This window comes from Acanthaster planci, linkage group LG09, assembly GCF_054643075.1.
Source record: "Acanthaster planci isolate LZ-2023a linkage group LG09, COTS_SCS, whole genome shotgun sequence".
NCBI lineage: Eukaryota > Metazoa > Echinodermata > Asteroidea > Valvatida > Acanthasteridae > Acanthaster > Acanthaster planci.
The window spans coordinates 11,214,108-11,236,455 of record NC_141785.1 but is presented as its reverse complement, the minus strand read 5'-3'; the positions used below and the strand labels follow the sequence as shown (position 1 = coordinate 11,236,455).

The 22,348-nt window shown below is 41.1% G+C and overlaps 2 protein-coding genes across 3 annotated transcripts in view; one reads left to right on the top strand and one right to left on the bottom strand.

Moving 5' to 3' along the window:
- Positions 1-9,310, top strand: part of LOC147798134 (peroxisome assembly protein 12-like) — an 80,775-nt gene extending 71,465 nt beyond the window's left edge. The window contains exons 10-11 of one of the 2 annotated variants that reach the window (XM_087140975.1): positions 3,332-3,392; positions 5,357-9,310. In XM_087140975.1, the coding sequence (XP_086997101.1) occupies positions 3,332-3,392; positions 5,357-5,437 (142 nt within the window). In that variant the 3' untranslated portion in view covers positions 5,438-9,310. Of the gene's footprint in view, positions 1-3,331 lie in introns of both variants that reach the window. The other variant, XM_087140976.1, reaches the window with a different exon arrangement.
- Positions 9,311-9,519: 209 nt separating this feature from the next.
- Positions 9,520-11,713, bottom strand: LOC110981972 (neuropeptides capa receptor-like). Its single transcript, XM_022240044.2, has one exon. It carries the CDS (start codon positions 11,565-11,567, stop codon positions 10,353-10,355), a length of 1,215 nt encoding a protein of 404 aa, XP_022095736.2. The 5' UTR covers positions 11,568-11,713; the 3' UTR covers positions 9,520-10,352.
- Between the last annotated feature and the right edge of the window lie 10,635 nt (positions 11,714-22,348).

Sequence of the window (22,348 nt, the reverse complement as noted above, 5' to 3'; positions counted from 1 at the left end):
TCATCTCGGGGCGGACAGGCAGCGCAGGACCGACTTTACAGCACTGGAGCCTCGGACTTCATGTTGACGCTGAGCAGTACCAAGCTTTGTTTTAGCTACACGTGGTGCGGAGCGTTTCCAAAATTGACAATGCATAGTAGAGTGAATTCCCAACTTTGCAATAATGAGTGTTTATGGTGCACTGTGGTTTAATCATATGTCGTCAAATTTTTCGTACAAGTTGGTCCCACATTTTTCGTGTAGGCCCTTAGCACAGCACCTTCCGTGTGTGTTCGATAATACGGCCCCTGGATAAACGCGCCCATTCTTAAGTCCATCAAATTCAATTGTAGTTCTTTTGCAAGAATGGAGAGAAGATCCCAAAAGCCTACCCCTTGTGATATCAAATTATCGAGAGAAAAATTATTAAAATTTCTATGATAATATAGACCTAATTGTTGTTATTATTAATGATCATGCAGGCCACATATTTCACTAAGGATAATATCTATTATATGAACACTCAGAGGCGGCCTTCGATTCAAAGGGCAAAAAAGGACATTATCGAGCCAGAACTGACGTTTTTTCAAGCTTGTGTTAAAACAAAATAATGCGAGCAAATATTCTCCACGATGGCGAGCTCACATTTTATTAAAATCGCAAGTACAGACTAAAAACAAAACAAAACTTTTACGATCGCCATTTTTTTAATATCGGACACGAGGACGTTGTTATGACATTATTTACGTTGCCATTGAAATGAGAAAAAAGCTCCCAAGGGTTTATTGTAATGATATTGACGTAGCTCGTCCAGTCTCGATCTAGTCTTTTAGTCGCCGTGGGACTAGGGAGAGTATTTAGATTCTGGAAGGGTTGGAAGATTTGCCATCAACTTACTGAAATTCGGGCACACTGTTCTCGCAACATGCCAGTTCTTCCTAGACAGGTCTACCGACAATTTTAACGCCTTCCCGAGTGAAAGCGTTAACTATAAATGACCATAAAAATCAAACCCCGGGTTGGCTTGAAAAGCCGTGGAGAATCGTCGTCCAGAAAAAAAGGAAAAATCGAATGGCTACAAAACCAACTTGCATGTGAATGGGTGGTGCTTGATCACTCAATAATTGAAATTTTCACCTTGTAAAATGATTGCAATAGAAACTAGAGCAAAGCAAAATGAAACATCGGCGATTTGTGTTTGTTTCAGCCCCATACATGATGTGGTCGGGAGCTCCTCAATTATGTGACTTCAATTAGCAATTATTGACTTCTTGGATGTGGAATATGATAACCTAACACCCGAGGTGAAGCCGAAGGTGCTAGCGCCCCCAAGGGTGTCAAAACATCATTTCCCACTTCACAACAGCCAACAATAGTTTTGTTTACCTCTCTCGGATTCTTTACAATGATTTCCTCTCCTAAGGTGTCCAGGATTTAATTGAAACAAGTGTCTCGATCCATTGCAGCTACACAGAAAGTTGCACGACGTGCGCCGACTTGTTGCATAGCGGTATGTCTTGCGCAAAAGCAAGACATACCAAAAGAATTGCTAAAGGATAATCTGCATGTGTCTTTAAATTTTATGTTGAAGAACTCATGCGAAGAAATGAGCTTCACATGAAATTCAACCCTTATGAAATTACAGCGCTCCCAGTGATACGAGTGGGATTGCACTCCCTAGCATCCGTAGGACACTCGCATCTCAGAAGAAAAAACTGAAGCAGGAAAATGACCCTCGCCGCCGTCATTTCAATTATAAACCAACAAGGAAGAGGCTGAAATCCAGGCACAGTTTCATGCACTTTGTGGAGGCACTAAACAAAAGCCCCGACAAGCAGCGTGTATCCCTGTGGACTGAACGTCTTACCAACGCACTCGTACGGTGTCTACTATCAACCCTGAAGAAACTCTACTTTCTGGTGCCAGCGAGGCATGGCCTTTCTGGTCTTGCTGCAACCGACTAAGAAGTGCTTTTGGACGTTGCAGATCCACCTTAGCAAAGTGGGGGTATAGTGAGAATGATGACACCACCTGCCAATGTGGAGAGGAGCAGCATAAAAATTATGCAACATCTACTTGTCTGTCCACTTCTACCAGAAACTTGCACTCAAGAAGATCTGGCATCTATGACCCCGTGTGCGATGCAATGAATCCACCACCGGACTGGGACAATCTAAGTGTACTTTTTTGAGGTGTAGTGACTCGAGAAGAAGATAGGTTGTGTATTCTGAAAACAATTGCCTCTATAAAGATTCCCCCTTCACGTGACCGATACTGACATCATGCATAGCCATAGTGCCATGAAGAAGATGGCTCTCAAAAATGATGACGTAACCATGCAGTCTCCGACTTCTAGTGCCTACCCAGCAATTGTCTGATATGCCTATCAGAAATTTGCATACCTGATGGCATAATCACGATGCCACAAAATTTTCCAACAAACATTAGGCCTTCAAGTGAATTCACAAAAAGGCAAATATATTCGGCTTTCTACATTTTATTTGAAATGAAGTATCACTGAGCAACATACACTGTACCGCAGTCCAACAAAATTAGAAGAAATGTAAAACTCATAGACAATTTTGTATACATAATTAGCGGTACATCGAAGCCAATGTCCGAAAAAATATGTTTCAGCTCAGAAGGAATATGACTCAATGACGAATATTTCGAAGACTATTAATGACATCTTGTGAAAATGCAAGAATTAGAGGAAATTGTAAATAAAAGTGCAACAGTCCGAATTCAACTGTTGATTGCATCACTTGGATTTTTTGCTTACTTTTTGTCAATTTAATGCCTACGTTACCACAAGTTTGAATGTGCAAAATATTGAATTGGAGGAATTGGCAGCGCGAGTAAACCGCTGTATCTCCTAAGGCATTAAATGCATTTCCGTCGATTTACATGAGAAGAACGATGTGAAACTCAATCGTGTTTTGTTTGTGATATGCAATGTCATTATTAGTAATGCACGGGTAATCGTGTAAAAATACACGCACATGGGAACGCAACCATAAACCGCCTGCATCTTGCCTCACCAGGCTGCCAATATGTTAATTAGTGCTCGGTGAAAAGAAAAGAATTTCACTCAATCAATCATTCATTATTCAATTACTCACTGACAGCTCCTCTGCTTAAGTATGCTAGTTAGCATTTGCTTCACCGTTAAGAAGGCAGTTGTTAATTATGTAATAGGTTGGGTACGCAACATTTCAGTTTTAATAAAGGTGACACGGAAATATTCAAAATAGTCCTTTTGATCTTTTACCTCAACATTTTGGCTGTCGAACACGAATTCTGTTCTACTAGTGTTCGAATTTTTTATTCGAATTTTCTGGTCTATGTGCAGGAAAATTTTAGACGATCAGCAGAATTCATCTTTACTAAGAGAAGCAACATTTGTCCAGGAGGTAAGGTACTCAGTTACCGAAAGTTTGGCAATTACATGTTTCAGAGCACTGATTTTATATTTATATTCTTGTCAATTCTAAGAATCAGTCTAGAGTTTTACCATATTTGGACAGCCTATTATATCACAAACCTCAAGCAATCTGACCAATCACAAAGCTTGTTCTAGCAGCCTACAACGGATAATAAGGGTGTTTCCATGCTATGGGTATACTTTTCTTAATACGTTGCAGCATATGGAACAGAAAACGACAATTTCAGTTGTAAAATTTTGATTGGCTGTGCAAAAAAACCCAGACTTCAGACATAAACTAAAAGTTCTAAAACACCGTTTTTACAAATGGGATTTAAAATTCGTCTTCGCCAGCTTAAAGTTGTATTTGGACAAAAATGGCTGTATCAGGTATGTGGTAACACTCTAGACTGAAAATGTAACTTCTGTTAGTACAAAAACGAATCCCAATTCTTGACCAGGCAAACCCTACGCTGGCGAAATCGCTTGCATATTTTGCGAAATAGCTTTAGTTCAAAATAAGACGAATGCAGGATGGCAGGGGTACATTCAGTTTCGCGCAAAAATGAATGCCAATATATTAAACCAGTGCAATTTCAGGAAATTGAACGCTGACTCTATACGACTGAATGCACCCTCCTTGAAATAGAATAAAAAGAAACAGGGACTTGAGAGTTTGTTCTGTTGCGCTCGGGAAAACATATATATTACAAAGAACTACCGAGGGCAGGAGTATAATTAACAAATGTGACGCGACAGAGGGCGCTAGGCGAAGGTCCAGAATAGAACAATAGTTAGCGTTCTGCACGGTATCACGAGCAGATGTATTATTTACGCGTGGCCATGTGTTAAGCGGCGATTAGGCTTCGCTTAAACGTAGGATATTGGGCAACCCTAGTGACCATAGAATAAATTCTTTGGAAATCTACGCTAGTGACTGCTTGGTCACATGGAGCGTGCGCGCGCCTTCGTAGTCGCGGCCCGGCAGCGGCCGGCTGCGAGGCTATCCGGTTCGCGGACGCGCTGCGATTCGCAGGCCCCCATTGGACGATCGCAGAAGTTGAGCGTTAACTTCCGGTTCCATGGTTCCACATAAACGGCGATATGTGCAGTGCATGTGTGCAGTGGGCGTGGTTTAAACTGAAGTGACGTCTCACTTAAGAACAGGATAGACAAATCCGACGAGATGCCATTTCGAGGGGCTATTTACACTCACATAGCTGTCTCAACCTGAGCGCACGCGCACTTTGGCAACTGACTAATGCATGTTGGTCCAGGAGGAATTACACGCGCGCGCACCACATGCTAGCAAACAGAATGGCCACGTACTACCGATCGGCTTCTAATTTTGGTGGTTGGATTTGTCTCTACGAGGCGTGTAGGGCCTGTGTACTGTGTAGCAGCACTGCAGTAGCATAAGTTTGCCTTTGGTTCGATCCCCCTGCTGACAAGCAGGCTTGCTTGGTTAAGACAGAAGCTAACAATTAAGCGGGCGTGTGGTAAGCATCATTAATCCTGTATATTGTTTAGCTATTATGTCTAGTTATCATGGCTATTGCCCAAGACCTGAGTGGTGCGTGTGTCGTTCAGGGGCTTAGTAGGTTGAGGGGGTATTAGTGGTGCAGTGGTGCAGTAAGAGTTTCTTGTGGAAGTTTACCGTCAGTTTTCTCGAAACGTGAGTTGTGAGTGGCGTAGCCCTCAGACAGCCCTATAGACTTATTCAGGTCCCTGTAGTAACACTAGATGCACACGTGCAATTGTCTGGCTCAATTCCCCGGGCGAAGACTAGTCACAAAGTCTTCCCGACAACAGCGCCCTCTGCTGGTGTATTGGTTGTGTATGAGCTAGTGAAGGGGCGTTGAATAAACAGCTGCCATTTTGTTCTTGAACATATGTCGGGAATCCAACCGTTGTTTATTTCGAGTAACGTATTATCTTGGTTACGTCACGAAGTACGGGGCCCATCACGTCAGATCTCCCAGTGCCCAACACCCCAGTCACCGGACTTTCAAGGCCCAACAGACGCGTATCTAGCCGCTCAGGGACCTTCTGATTGCCACGTCATGGGGAGGAGGGCACCCTTGCCCAGAATGTCGCCACTGGAGGGGCGTGACGTAACATTAATGTATGTAAATAAAGTCTTAAAAGATCACGAAATAATACAAAGTTGTGTTTTTGTGATAATTTACACAAAGTTAAAGATGTTTACTAGAGATACTGGACTAGACTATTCCAGGATGTTTTAGGATATTTGCTCGGAGAGAGCATCCGCGCTCGGTCAGGAAAGCTCAAGAAAAGTGCAGGAAACAAAGCATGGACCTTTAAGCTGTTTTCGTCGATGTCACCAAAGCCTTTGATTCTGTCGGGAGGGAAGGGCTATGGAAGATCCATGCGAAGGTTGGCTCCCCAGACAAGATCATCAACATCATCCGCTCGTTTCATGATGGTATGGTCGATCGGGTAGTGGAAGAGGGCGCCTGTCTGACCAGTTCCAAGTCAATAATGGCACAAAACAGGGCTGCGTTTTGGCCCTTTGCTTTTCAGCATTGTGTCCTCCGCCATTCTCCATGACACCTTCAAGGACTGTGACAGAGGAGTGAAGATCCGGTTTCGTACGGATGGGAGTGTATTCAACCTCCAGAGGCTGAAGGCCATGACCAAGACGTTGTGGATGATGTTGCGGGATCTACTCTTCGCCGATGATCGCTCACACCTGAGAAGATGCGCAATTCATCGTGGATCAGTTTGTCAGAGCTTCCGTTCGATACGGGTTAATGAACTATCAATATCAAGAAGACAGAAGTGCTTTCTCAGCCACGGCCAGGCGCATTGCCTACAAACCCTGTCATAACCGTTGGCAACGAACCACTCAAAGCCGTGGACAGGTTCTACCATTTGTGTAGGATTGTCTTGCAGAATGCCAAGGTTGACGATGAGATCAACACGTCTGCCTGGAATGTGCCAAGATCTGCGCTTCGCGCATAGGACTGGTCAGTCATCGTAAACAAAAACACCCACCTATACTCAGCAGCAGTAGGAAGAGAAGAGATTCGCAGAGGACGACGACTCAGTCCACCACCAACAGGGATGTTCCTTCCTCCATGCTTAGACTATTCCAGAACCTAGAGTTGTATTTTTCCCACTTTTGGAAACATTGTTGTTACGCTGAAACCAACATGAAGGTTTGTTTTTTGGAGATACTTTGTTATAGCACTATGACAATGAACATTTATGAAGTAGCATTTTGTACACGAATTTATCGAGGCTGAAGAAGTAAGGAACACTGAACTGTAAAATTTAAGATCAGCATCTGAAAGTGTGGTGTGATATCGATAACCTGTATTGAAAGTTATTCGAACAGCTCGTTTTTCTAAAACACGAAGTCAACTACATGAAAATGACCCATTTAAGATGATGATGGAAAAGTTAAGATTACGGAACGACAAGTGGATTATAAGAAAGTTAGTAAGAGATTTTTGGGTAAAAAAAAACCTCAGACGATTCAATAGGCCGAGATATTTCGATGACCCAGCAATCAAAGTACTTCTTCCAGGTTAGGCTCTCATCAATACTAATGGGTATGGTTTTCCAGCTGTTGACTTTTTCCAGACTAATGCCATTACTAAAGACTAAAGAAACTGTTTTAGTTTCTTTTTAGATTGCTTTTGGCTCGAACAAAACACAATATTTAATTTGAAAAGCATTATTGAATATGATTGAAGAACATTGATGTATAGTTTGTTTGCTAAAAAATTATTGTTTATCTTTATGAGTTCCCTTTTAAGAATATTGACCTTGTATCTACTTTACTTTGACTCTACATCAGACTTGTGTTATCCACAAATAAAGACAATGGTATAGTGTCACATGCGTTACACATGTCGTTGATATTAACTGGAAAGAAATGAGAACGTACGACAGACCTTTGTAGAACCCTGCGAGAAACTGGGTGCTCTTCAAACATTGTTGGATTGAATGATACAACGTGTTTTCCGTCAAATAACTCCTAAATCGATCTTAGGCTATTCCTTGTACACCATTGTGATCCAGCCTGGGAAAGCAAAATATCATAGTCAGCAGAATCGAACGTCTTTGAAAGGTTCAAGAATATTCCAACAGTCAATACCTTGTCGTCGTTGGCCTTTTTAGTAAATCATTAGCACCATATAATATTGCTCACTTAACAGATTCTCTTCTGAAGCCAAACTGTGATCTTGATAGACTGTTTTGTTACTGTTAAATAGTTTTGTGTAACATAGCTCTTTTTATGATGTCACATTGCATAGGCTACACATAATTTATGTAGGTTGTTTGGACTGGAGAATGCCATCAAATGCGGTCAGCCTCAGCTCTAGTGGCACTATATGGTAGCGCTTAATACCATCTCCTTTGAGAGAAAAATACAACACGGAGGTGCATTTAAATTATCAATATCATGTTTGTTATCCCTTTGCGAATCAGTAGAACATTTCCTACTTTAAATGCATCAGGGAAAATACCCGATACAGACCTGATAAATATGTCAGCTTGTGGTTCAGCAAGGGCATGCCTTGCCTGTGTAATAGCAAACGTGCCCAACCCATCAAATCTAGGAACTTGGTAACAGGATCTTTGGTTGAGGGAATCATTATTATCCTCTTATGTAAATGGAGACGAGAAAAAATAAGCGTGAACAGCTTTTGGGAAGGAAAGATTCATTGAATTTCGTAGTACTGCAAGTTGAAAGCTTACTTGCAAACTTATTACCGGGACTAAAAGCAGCAAAACTGCATGCATAATTACTTTCCATTGTTATTATCAGCTCTCACAAGGTTTCAGTCCTTGTCATGCAGCTATACCTGGAAATAATACCCTCACTTTTGTAACTTTTCCATTGGTTGTTAATGGCCTTGTAAGTGATCTCCGTGGTTTTATGAGTGCCACTTTTCTCATGGGAATGATTTTGTTTTAGGAAAACTATAATTGTCTTCTGAGTCTGTCTCTGCATGAAATGGTTACCAGTAAAAATTATTTTAATATTCCTTTGTTGATGTTAGTTTTCGTTTTTTTGTGCATTCGAGTCAGTAAGTAAACAGTTCACTAGCTTCTATAAAATATGAGGTTTTTCTGTTGTCAACTAATTCATCTTTCATAATGGACATTATTTCCTGTGCTCTAAAAGACCAAGAAAAGGATAATGGAAAGAACCCATTATAGAGAAACAGCCACATTTCAATAGCTGATGTAAAAATGTGCTCATTTATAGTTTCAACTGTTACACTTTATTTAATTTTTTGTGTACATTTTGCTTGTACTTCCGACTTTGGTATGAAAGTTTTTAATGAAACTGAAACGATAACTATAAATTTTTTTGTGCGAGTGTAATTTAATTACGTTCTCACTCCCTCGATGGCAAAAAGCCCTTGTTTTTACGTCACCGTTTTTGCGAAGAGACGGCAATGTCAAAAATGGCATTTTGGTTTTCAATTTCGACGTTGTCCTACATTTTTAGTGCCTTTGAAGGCAAAACATTAATGTCTAAATTATATTAATGATGCCAGTGGCAGACATCTCGATATCTGCATTTTGCGTTTTCACGAAAAGACACTAACATGTCTGTTGCTTGAACATTAACAAACTTTACTGATCGGAAAGTCATAAAAGTAGGTCAACTGAAGTTTTGTTTTCTTGCAGAGAAAAACACGTTTGTTACATTAACACATACGCGCGCATTAGCCTATGCACCTTTTTCCTACGGAAAAACACACTGAACAGCAGGGCCAGAATCTACTAAAACAGAGTTTTTTTGTTTTGCGAAGAGACGCGAATCTGTGCTATTATTTTCGGCGGATGAACCACTGTGTTCATTCGAATTCTGGAACCACGGGAAAGTTTACCTTCCAAAGAATCGTTTGAAGGTTTCCGTATACTTAGATGCTGCAAAGTCGTATTTGTCCAGTTTTAAAATAGAGGAAATTTCTCTTGCTATGCTTTTGATAACCTGCTGTGAGGGTTTCCAAGTCAAAGAGGGAAACATGACGAAACTTTTCTTTTGCCTTTGATGATCTGGGGTTAGGAGTCCACAGTCTTTGCTTCATTTGAACAAACAAAATAAACATTTTACAATGAAACAAAATTAGACTTCAAATCATTTTTTGGAATAATTATCAACTTATTCAAATTAACCATCATATATTTCGTTTTTGATATTGAGCCATGCTAATCTTAATTATTGTTTACGACTGTCCTTGAATAATTAAACTTTAATACACCGATAATTTGTTATTTGTTCATTCACCATAATGGCACAGTTATAGTGTTGGCATCATGCAGGTGGACGGAAAGCAACAACCTCGTTTTGCAGCCGCCAGCTTTCTTGATGGACAGCCTCAGCCCAAGTGTCACACCTTAGGCTTTCACATGGGCTTTCTTGCACATTGCCATTTTTCTCAAAGAACAAAACGGACCTCAATTCGATTCGATTTTGTTCAGCCCGCGTGCATTGAGCACGTCAGTGGAGAGGGAGATACATTGTTGGTTAACCTGTGGGCGCCGCAAGAGAAACGGTATTTCCTATTTTCGCCAGATTGGAGTCAAAATTTATGACGAGGAGAGAGAAGCCCAAAAAGTTGTACAAGTATAGTTCCAACATGGAGATATGGCTAAGTACGTTTTAAGAGAATCCCTGTACAATATTGAGAACTTCATAAAGTGTGCTATGGAGTCAAAACTTCATAAAGTGTGCTATGACGCAAGATATTACTAAAGGAAGATCGTGAACGCTTGGAGCTAATAAAATGCGCTGCGACGATATCAGAAAAATATTTGGAGGGTGCGGATTTTGCTCCTCTCACAGATCGTTTAGGGTTGAGACCACTAAATTAAAAAAAACATGCAGTACAGTGTTGAAATATATGTTTTTGTTTATCTGGTTGGATTTGGTCTGTTCCCATGTCCACATTTTGGCAAACTAAATTTCCATGTTTGTCTCCAGGTTTGCTTCCTTATTATCCGCATCACCTTCCTCAGCAAGCATGTGGTTTTCAAAGCTGTTTTCGCACATGTCTGGCTGTACCGAAGCCACACGCTTTCGTCTTTTGCGCTCACGGAGCAAGCAAACTCCGCACACGACCTCCTTGAAGGCCTGACGGTAAATGCTGCTGGTCAGGTTGTAGATGACCGGGTTGATGGCAGAGTTCAGGAAGATAAAGACGTGGCTAATGGTCAGTGGCAGGACAAACTTCCGGTAGGAGACATCAAGCGGTGTCCCAAGGAGATAGTCCACGAGATTCGTCAGGGAGATGATGACGAATGGAAACTGGCACAGGAAGAACACCGTACCAAAGGTGATGAGAAGCCGGGAGACCTGGTTGCGAATCTGAGTGGCCTGAGTAGGGACGGCCTGCTGCTCTTGCTTCTTTCTGTCAACTCTGGCACTGAGATAGAGGATGATCCGACCGTACATGAAAGCATTGGCCACCAGGGCTATGAAGAACACCACAACCTCCACCACATGCCCGATTATCAATCCGGCCGACGAGACTGCGCCACAGTATCCGACGAGCACTGGCAGGTCTTGGTACTTTTCTCCTTCAGGCCACAGGGCGCACAGCCTTGTTAACTTGGCGAAGCGGAGCGCGATCAGGCCGGCCAGCAGCACGGCAACCACCCAGCTCCCGATGATAAGCCAGAGTGCTCGCTGCTTGTTGCGCCCTTTGACGTACCTAATGGGGTTGCACACGGCGTTATATTTATCAAGGGTCACTAGGGTCACGGTGGATACTGACAGGAAGTAGGTAAAGTACGGAAGGATGAAAGCCCCGACGCAGCCGACCAACTCCGTGGTTTTCAGATGAGTGCGGATCGAGTTGTTGAAGTACAAGAAATAGTTGAAGATGCTGATGGAAAGGAAGGTTAGGTCCACCACAGCTAGGCTGGTCAGATACATGTTAGTGGCGTTCCTCATGGCCTGCACGCGAAATACCATAAGAAGAAACGCCATGTTCCCCGGCACGCCGAAAGCAAGGATGATGAACATGACTGTCAGAATCACCTTCGCTGTTGCTGCGTTTAGCATGTAAACGTCAGCCTTGCTCTCGTCCGTCAGGTTTAACATCGGAAATTCACACTCGCTCAGCCCCGATATTGCAGAGCTGTTTTCAGACGAGTAGTTCATCACCTCCATGGCAGTTTGGGTTTAAGTGTAATCTTACGTTACTTGGATTTCGATATTCCGGTACTCAGTCCGTGGAGTTGGCGTTGGAGTTCCTATCCCTCCTGCTTGTTCCCTCTGTGATACAGAAATGTACCAGTAACAAAGCCAAACAGCTCTTAAAACGATGCCCTGCGTTAATCAATGGCCGGTATGTGGCAGTTAATCACGCATAAATAGATTCATAGAAATCACCATCACTGCAGACAGAATCAAACACGAATAATGACATATGCTAATTATTTGGCGGTTTCCATCCATTTATTTGATTATATGTCTGTGTATATCATGTAGGTGTTAAGGTAACGCAGAAATGGCCTCTTTTTGTACCAGTAAATCTTGGATCTTGTTATATGATTTGGCACCGCCCGGTCACCTTTCGGGCTCGTAGTGGTCTATCTTTCTCTGTTTTCTTGACAATACCTCTCCATGGCTTTCTTCCAGACGGTATTGCGCATAAATTTCAAACTTGACGACGCAAATGAACATCACCAATGATTCCTGAATGTGAATACGAGTTTGACGTTGCAATAACAGAAACCATTTTCTATCAGTTGGAGGGTAGAAAGTCGTCACATCTTTTAAAGAGGTCCGGATATTAATGTGAAGCGTCGTACTAAACATAACCCTTGACGTCGAGCTATGTGAAGTCAATATGACGTCATAAGAGTATCACATAACAATTAAGTTAAGACCAAATATAAAAGACGTGTTTTCAACGATAAGTTTTGAATTGAATAAGTTTTCAAGTTCAAATGTTGCCACCTGGTTGATCGTGTGTAACATTACTGATTGCAAAGTCACGTGACGTCGACTACCAGGGTAACCGGAGGTGCAGTGATACAGGATTATAACTCATAACTAAAATAACTCATAACTTTGAGTGATATGCTGAAGGCTATAGAAGGATTGTTGACGTCATAACATTATAAGGTGCCTTTTGTGGGCTTTTTTATTTGGAACTTGTTTGGCGTATTTTCATAATACTTTCATATAATGACACTATCATCCCGAAAGTGAAGGTACAATTTCAAAATGGTCAGTTTCTTTTGACTTCGTTATTGAAAATATATTTGTACTTCAGAACACAAATATTTACTTGTGGAAATGATAGGACCAGCTAAATTTTTAATGGCATACTTTATTGGATCAGGCAAATACAGATACATGCAAAACCATTCATCACTTTTTGTTACCAGGTTACTGTCGTTGTGAATGGTCTTTCATTTACCTTGTTTCAGCACACAGACACAGGGAAAAAAAATCGTGCCAAGAATAGTACGGAGAGTGTGTCAGGTTCTTCAACCAGAAGAGCAAAGCCAAATCCCAGCATATAATGCTGGCGCTCAAAGCTTACCATTATCATGGTTATACCACGTATAGAATCAAAAATGAGAAATAACGTTGGAGAAAACTCTCGAACCCACGGAAGTACTACTTTTAGCATAGCAATTCATGGCATACAACCTGACGCCAGATCTAAAGCTGTTATATATGAAGAGGCATAAAGCATTAAACCTATAGTCGGTAGGCCTATAAATCGATAATAATCAGAAAATTTAAAATTACACCAAGCAAGTACGTATAGATGCTACAATACCAGCATTTTAAACAGGTGCTGTCCCATGTTTGCAATTGATTCATACACTGACTAGTTAAGTATTTTTCCCATTAATCGACACTTATCGTTTATAAAAATGTTTTCTGAACCGGTATCTGTAATATTAGCTTTTCCTGGCAAGACATCATACAATGCTTCACGCGACTGCAGTTGTTGACCATTATATCCGGGTTCGTTGTTTACTTAGGTTGCATGTGTAGTGTTAGCCCTTCGCGGAACAAATTGTTCATATTTTCTAATAAATCTAATAAATCTTCATGCTATCATGCGTGGTATGTTTTTTTTCTTCTGAAGACGAACAGAGCATGGAAGCTGTCGAAACGTTAATCTCCCGGTTCTTACCAGAACCGTCACACCTGCTCAAGGCAGAGATTTATCACGTGGATGTCACCACAAACAACATTCCTATTGCTATCTTCATCGTGCAAACCTAAAAATCTTACCTGGTTTGATTATTATGGTTGTTTTATAAAAATCTCAATAGTCATGTGACGGCAGCCCTTGCGTGAATGAGATGCGCCACTCCAACACTGACACCCAATTTAAGTATTGCGTTTCGTGCTTTTTGTAAGCTTGCTTGAAATTAACAAAACATGGATGACTCTGGTCCAGAACCGATGAACCCTTATCGATGAACTCCTGGAGCCTTGCATTTCTGATATGTAGGCATAGAACGTACGTTTAAGCTTACGAGTGGTTTTTTATAAGATCCGTGTTCATTTTGTTGCCTTAACACTCCTATGCATGAATATATTCTTGACAAAGTTAGGACAGTTGTCCTATCATGTCAAAATTAGTCAGATGACCCTTATGCGTCTGTGTACTGTGGCAAATTAAGTGGAAGGAACAAACGAGGGTCTCAGTGATAATAAGTTCTAATTGATTATTAATTTAAGGAATTATAAGGAATTCTCTGTAACTATGACAGGTGATCTAGTGCTCTTTGATTGCTTATAAAGGGGGTACTGGGACTTACTGAATGGTCTGCGGAAGATCTTCGGAATGCAAACTGATCTTAAAGGATCCATGAGATGTAGTTTTGTCAGATCCACTTTTTGTGTATCTCTATGCTACTGTGTCCATGTATGTTTTAAATCAAAATTCAATTTTGCCAGTTTGGCATACTTTAGCATAAAAATGATATGAATTTATATGCAATTTAGTACACCATTTGCATTCGTAATTAATGTGTTTTTCTATACACCTTCATCCAAACCTATCAATTGACACATACGCGGATCAACGGATTCATTGAAACCATTTGAAAATGAGAAATGTCTGCATAATGCATGAAAAAAGGAAATTAAAGGAACCAGGAAATGAATTTTTCTTCCATGTATGAAGACCTTTCGAGTAAAATGTATGAAGACTGTTTTTTGAGTTACGTGAACTGAACGGTGCACTTTTTCAAACATTAAAAATTGACCAAGCATTTCTGGACGAGTGAGGGCGCTTTTGCTTTGATGTAAATCGAGGAAGACATTGTCCAGGTTGCATGTTTTCATGTTCAAATTGTGAATCCCAAATTTGCTATCTGGGAACATTTCTGTGAAAAGGATTTTTGCTTGATTATTGCCATATACGTCCACAGCAATAAATTGCCAAAGAAAATAAAATTTGCCATAGCAGTGGTTAAAAAAATTTGAAATTTTCTTTGCACAAATCAGTGCAACATTGAGATTCAGTCACGGTGCCATGGATGACATCATATTTCTGCTCATGAATATGCAAATATGCATTAGCATAAAACAAAAAAATCAAAATATGGGTTAAAAGAGCAAAAAAAAATTTAAAAGAAGGTTAATTTAAACCCAAAGATGCAATTTCAAGGGTTTGTATCGTTTGCTTTGTATCGTTACTGTCGATGATCCCCGGAGGCCTCACATTACATCCGTGTACATTTAAGAAAAATAATCTTCAAAAATTAAGACTAAAAAGAATGCTCGCTATAATTTCACAGTTTGAATGCAGGCGACATATGATGACCGTCGAAGCATTCTTTCCATCAACCTCGCGTATGTAAAGTGGCACGTTCAGTCAGAGAGGAGGGAAAGTGCACAGGCTAATTCACAAGGACCTAACATCTTAAAATATTATGGAGGACTTATTGGTTCATTTACACCATCTGTTCCTCCAAAGTCGTTTGTATGAACATAAACGTCCTTCTACAAAGAGGGCGGATACATAGCTGTACTCAATAGGAGAGGCGGTTCATTTCACGCACCAAAGATTTCCTTTCCTGAATAAATGACAAGGATGAAAAAAAGATTAATAATAACAATATCCATCAACCACCACAGAAGAGGATATCATTCCCCACTAAGATACAACTTGTTGACGAAAAATGAGCGAGTTGCACGTACAAATGGCAATCAGGTACCGTAAGTGAACCGAACCCCGTATACTTCATCGATTCATATTAATCTCCCCGTCTCAATCAAGTCATGTTGTACAGTTCTCTATTTATTGCAATCTGATAGCCTTTTACCAAGCTACCTCCACCGCTGACCACGACATAAATTAATAATGCCCGGCTTATAACTGACCATTGCTTTAATACTAAGCCGGTCATTCTGCGTGAACGGGGAAAGCACTTTTGCCCCCAGAGGGAAGTAAAGAAAAGGCGGCCGATGTATCACAGAAGCTCTCCTGACAAATTATGAGATGCACTCTGTACCAAATTATATACAGGCTTGAAAACGGTGATAATGAACGGAAGGAAGATTTGCAGGTAGAGCTGAAGCTTTGGCAACAAGGTGGTCTGGAGATCCATATTTCTATACAATGCTAGATGGGAAATTGTAACAGTCGTTTCACTTCATCACCTGTTACAACCGTTTTATACAAAAATAACTCCGTTGCGAAATACGCATTAAAGGGAATGAAATGAGAAAAAAAGAATGATTCTCCCCAGATGACGTAGGCCTAGCTCTGCAAGCTACAGAAGCACGAACAGTTCAACTTGGTCGTCTTCCACGTGCTCACACTGCATTGGCATGTTCTTATTATTCTTAAACTGGAATTTCAAATCAACGATCACATAGCTGGCTGTCCATTCCGCCTGGACTGCTCATACAACATTGCTTGCAACTTCATGACGACGGACAGAGCATGCTGTCCAAAGTGTTGAGCACTCTCCGGTTCTTTTGGGCTTTTCGGAACCACACATTCCCACGAAAGAGATATCTTCGCAAAGTGCTACCGTACACTTTCCCTTAATTTGCCACTTTCACCATGAAAAGCTTCAAAGCCCCTCAGCTGCTAACTTCATATACAAGGTACAGTCTCTACTAGTTTCTCAACAATATAACAAAAGACGGAAAAAACTGACTGAGAGGAAATTACAAGCCAGGAGGCAGGGGACGTGACGCGCAGGCATCGTTCATTGACAGCGGTGGGTGGATACAATATCAATTCTATGCTTAACTCTAAGATGATTCGGTTATTGACTGACTTCACCTTGTGGCAGTGCTATCATAAAATGACAACAAGCCATTTTAAGTCAAATGAAGATCCGAGATCCGTTTCGAAGATTGAGGATAGCGGCGCAGTGGAGGAAAGAGTGACGTTTATGACTCATTATAATTACATTCATATACAGACATGATGCCTTATCCTGGTCCTGGAAAGGGGCAGGATGCCTAGCCAAGTTTTACTGTTTTTGCGAACGGAAAAGCTATTAATGAATTCCTTTTTAATTAGACAGTTTTCCACAACTATAGCGACAGCACAGCTGGAAATTAATATTAATCTACTCAATGTAAGAGTTGTATGATTGCGTGGTGAAAACAACAGTAATGAAAGGACGCACTTTCCGGCTTTCGTTGTGCAAAAACGTAACATTGAGGGATTTGTATTTGTAAAATAGAAAAAGTTGAGCAATAGAGGGCGATATACAACTTCCCTGTTATTTTTCTTAATGTCAACCTCGATTCCATTTTCCACTTTTGTGAATCTGGCACTATACTTACGCATGTTGTGGGCCTACACAGAACTCGATTTGAATTTTGCACTGTTTCCAGAGTGACACCATTTTTCTTACAATTGAGAACTTCGATGAATGGCTCATCACTCTTTGACACCGCACATAGGCCCCAACTGTCTACCATCCAGGATTCCTAAGTCGGTACCACAAGCAGAGTGATGTCCTGTACCCGTCGTGTACGGAATGGTATCTATTTTACTGTAAGAATTCATTTCTGAAAATCTGTCGTAAAGCTCCGACAAACGGACGCACCCCGGGATTGCAAAACTGGTACCGAGAAACATTTGGTACTGGGCTAAATTTCTTGTGTCTAATATTTAAAGAAATATCACCTCATACAAGGATCAAACGTTAATGGTCTGCAATTGGCCAGTTATAAGGAAGCCACCTATCATTGGCGGATCCAGAATCAAATTTTCGAAGGGTAGGGAAACTTGCTTTTCTCGGGAGATGGGGCTGAAGATTTTTATATTTTTTCCGTTTTGCGCTTTTTCTGAAGGGGTGAGGTTATACGAGGGAGTTGATGTTTTACTTGCTTTGGGCAGAAAAGTTGATGAAATAGCGTTCCCTCCTCTATTTTTCGTTATATACCCCCCCCCCCAAATGTGCATTCTTATGTTTTTAACGGGGGGGGGGGTCGTTACCATTGCCCCCTGGATCCACCACCCATTGCATGTTTATGGTGCTACAGCCTACGGGAAATTTGTTATGCTTTTTGCAGTAGTGCATGATATGCATATCTAAAGCATGCTTACACCTTTGGGAAGTGCTGGTTTGAGTACGCGAGGTCGAATCAAATGTCTCCGTCGCGCTGGACAGCGTTTCGTAGGCCATGCTCAGCCCTGTAGATAGAACCATAGAAACAATACCTTCAATGTGCTATCGTTTGCTCTGAAGGCCCTCATTTTGTATGAATTCTAAGCTCCAATAAGCTATTAGCGAGTGTGAAGCTTCCTCCAACACGAAGGCTAAATAAAAGAAAGACGCTGGAACTTTTTTACGCGTATGCATGTCAGTTGGTGTTTGTGTTTTAGGGACCCCTTGTGACGGTGTTCATGCGCAGATCCCGGGGTTGAGGTGGGGGTCAGGCCCCTACTCGCTCTGAAACCCAAAAATAAATAATGCAAATTAAAAACGCAAATAATTAAAGCAATTGTAACAAAAAAAATGAAACTTTCCCATAATGTTACATAGTGAGCGTTTCGAAATGTATGGGAGACTGTAATGCATATACCTTTGTGTCCACCTGTTCACAATAATCAGATAAAAAAAAGCACTCCTAATTGATTCCGTAGGCCCTCAAAATATTTTCATAAGCTAGGGGTAACAAAACCCATACTGTGGCTTCTGGACAATCTGGTTCTATGTAACACAAAGTAACTTTACTCAAATCATGTATAGAGTCTTAAGCTCTGCTGTTTCCACAGAGATCTCCTCCTAACCTATGATCGGCTTGCCGGGAATTGTCCCCTGTTACTGGGTCACAATCGTCACTTTCCAAATTCCAGTCTGTCGATCTCGCCGCGGGTCCTGCCACGAGATGTCATCGCGTGTGCGGTATCCACTCCAAGTTCTGGGCTCCCTTGTGAACATTGCTCGGAAAATTCAAAAGGTGTCACAGACCCGGCTCCACTTGCAGCATCAACTGGGCTTAGAAGCATGCAAACTCGGACATGAAGCTAGTCCATTGGGAATAATATGGACCAGGGCGGGATCTCTCTCTTCTTGAATTAGCGGTATACATTTCACTGAAAAGAACAAGCTAAAACGTGTATGTGACAATCACCTTTAGTTTAATTTGAATTGTAGTTTCCCGCTTAATTTCAAACTTCTTTTGAAATTTATAATCAGTTAACTTAAAAATTGCCTAAAGAAGACTGGATTGCGTAAATGCTACCGTGAATTAGTAATTGGTCTCTCCAAGTTAGCAGTGGTCGATTTTTTATTTTCATTTTCCGGTCGATGTCGTCAGATTTTGATGGAATCCGTCTCACATAACGATCCCGTACGTAGTATAACGATTGAATTAGCTTCTGCTCAATCGATTTGAAGGATGTTTTATTTTAAACTCATCCAATGTACACTAGCATGCAGAGACGTTTAATATAACACGGTGTATTGCAAGACATTAAAGAAACTGAATGTTTAAAAATTCCAAATGTCAAGAAAAACTTATTCCACTTGACGAGGTACTTGACATGCATTACGTCGGATACTCTGCGTTCCATATGCAACCATCATCACGAATCTACTATCAAACGTGATAGAAGGAGACAGACTTAAGAAATGGACCCACATTATCTGAGTGCAAACATGGGAGGTGTCATTTTACACAAATAAATAGCCCCAACTTGATTTTCCGACGATGGTCATCAAAATCCTGTGATGTCATCAAAGCGGACTCGAGGTCGGCATTACCTGATATTTTTCTGTATGTAACTGAAACACAAAATGCACGATGTTGTTTTTCTTAAGTGATTCCTCAGTAACGGCAAAAGTCATACACAATCTGGTAACTTCCATGTTCAAATTTTGTCAAAACTGACTTGATCTTTTTCCACGAATTTGACCCAATTTGCAGGCTGGAAAGAGGTCGCTGGTTTTTCGTGAAGGCATACGAAGGCAGTCTTAGACTCTGATTATGTCCCCAATCGATGCAAAGTTTATTTTTTTTATAAAGATGGACATTTTACCGCAAACGGTTCATCATTGCAATCTCAAGTCACGAAGTTTGTTGATTCGTACTCTATACAAACACGAAGGCATCCATATTTCTTCTCAGTCTCACGAAAGATACCTAATATGCTTACAGTAATTACATGTACTCTTTGACTTGGTTCAAGGATGTGAGGGTAATACGTGAGAAAGAAAAATCAGTAGGTATGTTCGTGTACCTGACGATACGGCTCTCTCAGGTTGCCCAAGGCGGGCACAGCAGCTTCATGCGAAGTGGATGGGAGGGCCCGACAGCAAATAGGTTAGGGTGTTGAGCGATGTGCGACCCCGAGTAACCGACGGGGACGGGTCATCAGGGGTGGACTAGGTAAGGATTGCCTAGTGTGTCCTTGCTCCATGGTGCAAGTAGTAGCTCGCGTTTCCCAGCAGTGAGGTTAATAAGTATCTTGATAGACCCTGTAGTATCACAGAGAAAAAGTCCTGCAAACCTGCAGTTGGTCTGTAGATTTGGCTGTTGTTTCAGGCAAACTTGAGAGAGCCTTCTCACCCGACACTTAGCTTTATTTTTTCCAAAGTGTAATTCTTGTCTAATTTTGCGTAAAAGAGGAAATGGTGTCGACCTAGGGAAAGATCCTTATTATTGGATTAGCTCCTCAAGCTCCTCGGTATTCGACGAGTATTCTTTTGACGAGTAGGGATACGAGGAGATTTCAATAACACGCCAAATACAACCGAGACAAATGTATTACACCAATTGATACACTGTTACTAAATATTTAATTTAAACTGTACATATACTTCTCAATACAACGGAGGAAAGGATTACTGATTGAGAATCACGGCGTACGGTTGCGTGCACTGACCAACATGGCCTGTGCTTTGCCAATTGTTGTAATAACAGTGTTGTAGTGGAGACAATCACAAGACTAGTGGCAAGACCGGCCACAAGTAATGGTGTGATCAATGACATAGAAATAACATTTTACATGAAATGCTCAGGTGAACAACAGCTCAGAGAGAATGAACTTTTGTCAGGCAAAATATACTTGGCAGAGCACACTGAATGCTGGGTGAATCAGTGGTTCACAGAAGCTTAGGGGGGAACAGTGGGAAGATGTCAGTGCATCCTGATTTTGAAAGAGCAACCGGAACACGGTCTTTAATTTCTCCAGGTATTTGAATGGATACGTCCATTTGAAAGCGAGTGACTTGAATTCAGGCTGGGGGTCTTGTGTTGGTCATGTGGTGGTCTTAAGGGGTCTTGACTACAACAATGTTCAGTACTTTGGATTTATATCATGTGCTTCTGCCAAGTGAACGTATCACTCTGTTTGTTTAGCTCATGGACCGTTTTCAGTTACACGCAGCGATACACCTGCATTGTCATTGGCCATGCACAAGGAAAAGCAGCGCAAATGGTGTGACATGTGAGATGGCAGATATAGAATACCATTCTCCGATGTCTGTTAGATCAGGTTAATGATCCCTGTAAGAGACGTCAGTTATGCCTCGAACGCGCCCACGGAGGAAGCCAGAAACCAAACATATGCCAGCGAAGGAGGCTGATCGTGTTGTCTCTGAGCCATACCAGATAGGGGCAAGCTTGCAGCGGCCTCCGTAAGAACAGCATCCCTCCACCACCAAGGCAATAAAGACAATAAAGTTTTTCTTGTCAATGAAGCTGTCTTTCTGGTGGGGAAAAACAGCAGTAGACGATTTGTAACAGCGATCTCAGAACAAGCGTCCCAGAAAAGTGATGCCTATCTCACTGAAGCCCTGTGTCAGCGTAACTATGCAGTGACGTGCCATTGAACTATTATGCACATAAAGCCCCTTAGTAATAATCAACAGTTCGTTACGCTATCATCAAACTGTGACGTAAGAATCTACAAGTCAACGATTCCAACGTCAACTCGGAAATATAAAGGCTAATTTACTCTTTTGCTTGCTCATGCATATCGGAATGTGAAGTCATTACCAGGTCAATTAACCTATAGACTGTCAATTAACCTATAGGATGACTGCATTGTGTCTGTTTATGTAATAGAAAAGAACTCAGATTCCTTTGAATAATTAGCGAGCCAGCCGACTCTTGTAAACATTTCCTTATTGGTAAAGCACTGAAGTTCCATGCGTGTACTTCTGCAATGGTAGAGTTCTGTAATACACGGTAATTGTAAACAATAAACTATAGAAAAAAACAAATCGGTCAATCTAAGGTAAAAAGGAGGTACAGTGGGGAAAGGGAAATTTTTGGTGGGATAATGTTGTATTCAGAATCCCATATGTAAGACTTTTTATAATAAATGAATTATAATAATATTACATTGTTAATAATTTATTATATATTAACAATAATAACATTCACGCTCAGTGTTTTCCGTCGAATCGTTTTCTGTCCAAAGTTCAGGGGAGAACCTTAATGTTCGATTTTAAGGGAGAAAACCCAATGGGCTAGTCGCAGTTTGTCCG